Source organism: Idiotropiscis lumnitzeri, chromosome 11 (assembly GCF_059441095.1).
Source record: "Idiotropiscis lumnitzeri isolate Australia: NSW breed Sydney's pygmy pipehorse chromosome 11, RoL_Ilum_1.0, whole genome shotgun sequence".
Classification (NCBI taxonomy): domain Eukaryota; kingdom Metazoa; phylum Chordata; class Actinopteri; order Syngnathiformes; family Syngnathidae; genus Idiotropiscis; species Idiotropiscis lumnitzeri.
Window position 1 is genome coordinate 177,858 of NC_142401.1, and position 3,720 is coordinate 181,577.

At 47.8% G+C, this 3,720-nt stretch overlaps 1 protein-coding gene across 1 annotated transcript; it reads left to right on the plus strand.

Annotated features, from left to right (window-relative positions):
• LOC148326613 (keratin, type II cytoskeletal 8-like) lies at window positions 1-3,720 on the plus strand. Its single transcript, XM_088308461.1, has 9 exons — window positions 1-527; window positions 1,335-1,543; window positions 1,637-1,697; window positions 1,775-1,870; window positions 1,993-2,157; window positions 2,235-2,360; window positions 2,450-2,670; window positions 2,762-2,808; window positions 2,890-3,720. Exons 1-9 carry the CDS (start codon window positions 138-140, stop codon window positions 3,045-3,047), a joined length of 1,473 nt encoding a protein of 490 aa, XP_088164587.1. The 5' UTR covers window positions 1-137; the 3' UTR covers window positions 3,048-3,720.

The following is a 3,720-nucleotide window of genomic DNA, read 5'->3' on the forward strand; positions in this document are numbered from 1 at the left end:
GATCCTCCCCATCAGCTCAGCTCAGCCATAAAAGCAAGCCGTCCCTTCAGTCAGCCACTCAGAGGGACTTGACTCTCCTTTGAAGCCTGCACATCTCCAGTTCTCAGCCCAGCCTTGACAACTCCAACAACTCCAACATGTTTCACAGGAAGTCTTACTCAATTGCAGGCAGCAGTGGCGCCTCCAGGAGGTCCCTTGCAGGGCCCCAGTCTACGAGCTACATCAAGAGAAGCACCTACAGTATTGGTTCCAATGCTGGCGGTTATGGCGGTGGTGTTGGCGTTTACGGTGGTGGTGCTGCAGGCTTCGGTTTAGGCGGTTCGTTCAGCTCAGGCTCAATGCTCAGCAGCGGCGGTGGTGCTTATGCAGGCGGAATGATGTCCGCCCCAATCACCGCGGTCACAATCAACCAGAGTCTGCTGACCCCCCTGAATCTGGATATTGACCCCAGCATCCAGGCTGTTCGCACCCAGGAGAAGGAGCAGATCAAGACCCTCAACAACCGCTTCGCTTCCTTCATTGACAAGGTTGGTTCCCTTCACCTGTTGCACTTGATGACATCAAGTAGAAGTTGAGATCGGGAAAGGAACAAACTTGTCCGATGGCTCCTGTGCCTTTATCTGCAGAAGCAGCCAACCAAATGCCGACATGTAATTCAGTTAAGCAACAGAGTCGTGACGCTTATCTGTCTGGCGTAGCGTCCATCAATGAGTAACAGCTTGTACGATGGGAGGGCTTGGAAAATAATTCATGTCAGGATGGTTCTTCTTCATTTATTTATTTATTTATTTTTTTGCCGGTGGCTTGTCACAAGTACCCAAAACCAATTGTAGTACCTTACAGTTGGAGGGAAGCAGAATCAACCTTTGCTCGTCTTTTGATGTCGTTTGATTGAGCTCATGTAATGACAAAAAACATGGCAAGCAAAAAATCCCACAGCTGCTTTGTCTCCCTCGTTTTATCTGCCACACCTACATTTTTTTTATGGCTAGACTGACGTTGGCCTTTATTAGCTACGCAAAGCATTAAAAAAAAAAAAAAAACAGCTTCAAAGCCAAGCAAGGGATTTCACATCCCAAAACACGTCTTCATATAACGGGTTGTGCTCATTTGAGCAGTGAGGTGTGGCTGACGAGTCAGAAATGCCAGGCACCACCCTTTTTTTATGATCGATCGCATTGATTAGGTGGAAAGATGATAAACCACTGACCGGAGAATGCAGAACTATAACCTGATGTAAATCTGTCCAAATAAAAATCTCTTTCAGCAATTAAAATAAATACTTCGAGATCGATTTTTGACTTGACTTTGAACAATTGTCTGTGTCCTTCCAGGTGCGTTTCCTGGAGCAGCAGAACAAGATGCTGGAGACCAAGTGGAACCTCCTGCAGGACCAGACCACAACCCGCTCCAACATCGACGCCATGTTTGAAGCCTACATTGCAAACTTGCGCAGGCAACTCGATGGGCTGGGCAGCGAGAAATCCAAGCTGGAGGGAGAACTGAAGAACATGCAGCTCCAGGTGGAGGACTTCAAGAGAAAGTGAGTGCACAGTACGGTACATTCGATCCATTGTGGAGATTTTTTTTGGAGGAGATAAAGCTGACTCAATGATGTATTATCCTGCGTCCAAAGGTACGAAGATGAAATCAACAAACGCACAGCTGCAGAGAATGAATTTGTGGTCTTGAAGAAGGTGGGAATTAATTTCTCTTGCGTTGCTTCTCCAAACCACTTTGAACCTATTTTAAGGCTTTCCAATCATCGTTGCAGGATGTGGATGCTGCGTACATGAACAAGGTGGAGCTGGAGGCCAAATGCGATGCTCTTCAGGATGAAATCAACTTCCTCAGAGCCGTCTATGAGGCTGTATGTCAACACCATTTTCTCTATCGGTCCTAATCTCGCCCTGACGGTGCACATGCTGGTTTTGTCACTGCTTGACGCTTGCCACAAACTTGATTCTTTTGCAACAATCTGTGCTTGCGCAGGAGCTTCGGGAGCTGCAGTCCCAGATCAAGGACACGTCCGTCATTGTGGAGATGGACAACAGCCGCAACCTGGATATGGATGCGATTGTGGCTGAAGTGCGTGCTCAGTATGAGGACATCGCCAGCCGCAGCAAGGCGGAAGCAGAGGCCTGGTACAAACAGAAGGTCAGAGCGATCCTTTCTGGTGCTTTTCCCAATACACCACACATTCAATGTGCGTGGCGTTCCATTTCCCACAACAGTACGAGGAGATGCAGAGCTCTGCCGGACAGTACGGTGACGACCTTCGCACAACCAAGGCTGAGATTGCTGAGCTGAACCGCATGATTGCCCGTCTTCAGAATGAGATTGAGGCTGTCAAGGGGCAGGTACAGAAGATGTCCAGAGCATCCAAGAATAACTTATTGCTGACGACAGCGGCAAAGAGCTTCTTTCATCGGTGCTAACCTTTGCGCAGAGGGCCCAACTTGAGGCTCAGATTGCAGAGGCGGAGGAGCGCGGTGAGTTGGCCGTCAAGGATGCTAGGCTCCGCATCAAAGATCTGGAGGAGGCTCTTCAGAGAGCCAAGCAGGACATGGCCCGCCAGGTGCGTGAATACCAGGAACTGATGAACGTCAAGATGGCCCTGGACATTGAAATCGCCACCTACAGGAAACTGCTGGAAGGAGAGGAGAACAGGTCGGGTCATCATTTGCTAATGTCGAACTCTATTTCACTGCTGTGTCTGAATTGTGCATTCAAATCTTTTTCTAAAATGCGCAACCACTAGAATGCTCGCTGGACCTACTTCTGCAACCATCCACGTGCAACAGACCGGTAAGTTATCGATCTCCTCTCGTCATAAACTGTACTTGCACTAAATCCTAAAACCGCCTTCCCGACCATGCTCTTCTCCAGGATACTCCAACTCTGCCAGCGGCAGTGGATTTGGCTACGGTGGTGGCAGCAGCGGCATGTCCAGTTCCATTGGCGGGAGCCTGTCTGGTGGTTATGGCTCTTCTGGCACCGTCACCAAGTCCACAGTGTCCACAACCAGCTCCAGAAGATACCTTTAAGAAGGAGAGCAGTCCCTCTTCCCTCTCTGAAAATCTGGAATTGACCAAAATCTGTTTACCCTTTCATGCCGCTATGCACATCCCACAATGGAGCATGCATGAAAATCCAAATTATGTCAGTTAAAAAAAGAGCTACCGGTGGTGTTCCAAGAATCACTGGGTCCATTTCTGTTTTACACATATGTGACCTTCACCATCATTTAAGAGTTTCTCAAAGTAAATGTGGCCTCAAACATGCTGTTGTCATAATTTTGCACCGACTTCCGCAAAATTGGAGAAGAGGTACGGGATGTTGAAACGATGCAAGGGAAATATTGGCATTTCTGCACACAATCTCAAAGAACAGATGCTCTGAAATAGACAGGGCGACTGCTCCAGCTCTCAGTCCAAGTCTCCATTTTTTAGATTTGAGTGCCAACACCAGTCAGGAGAGCTGGTGACAATCAATAAGTCGGAGTTTTACATGTTTACAAATAAGAGAGCCAATTTGTTTCAAGGCGAGTGCCTTGATCTTTTTGGCTTCTCTGTCAGATAATTCCCTTCTTTGTTTGAAATGTCCCTGCCTTGATGCTTCACTTATGTTGAAACCTGATTTATTTTGCAAAGACCCTCTTAGCAACGTGATTGATGACTGTTGCAGCAAATAACCTCACCAATAAATCTGAGTACCCGA

What these genes read in the sequence shown, in the direction of transcription:
- LOC148326613 (XM_088308461.1), top strand. Translation starts at nt 138, where the DNA reads ATGTTTCACAGGAAGTCTTACTCAATTGCAGGCAGCAGTGGCGCCTCC. An exon ending in TCAGAGCCGTCTATGAGGCT is followed by an intron (nt 1,871 to 1,992) that starts GTATGTCAACAC and finishes GTGCTTGCGCAG; the next exon opens with GAGCTTCGGGAGCTGCAGTC. An exon ending in CATCCACGTGCAACAGACCG is followed by an intron (nt 2,809 to 2,889) that starts GTAAGTTATCGA and finishes GCTCTTCTCCAG; the next exon opens with GATACTCCAACTCTGCCAGC.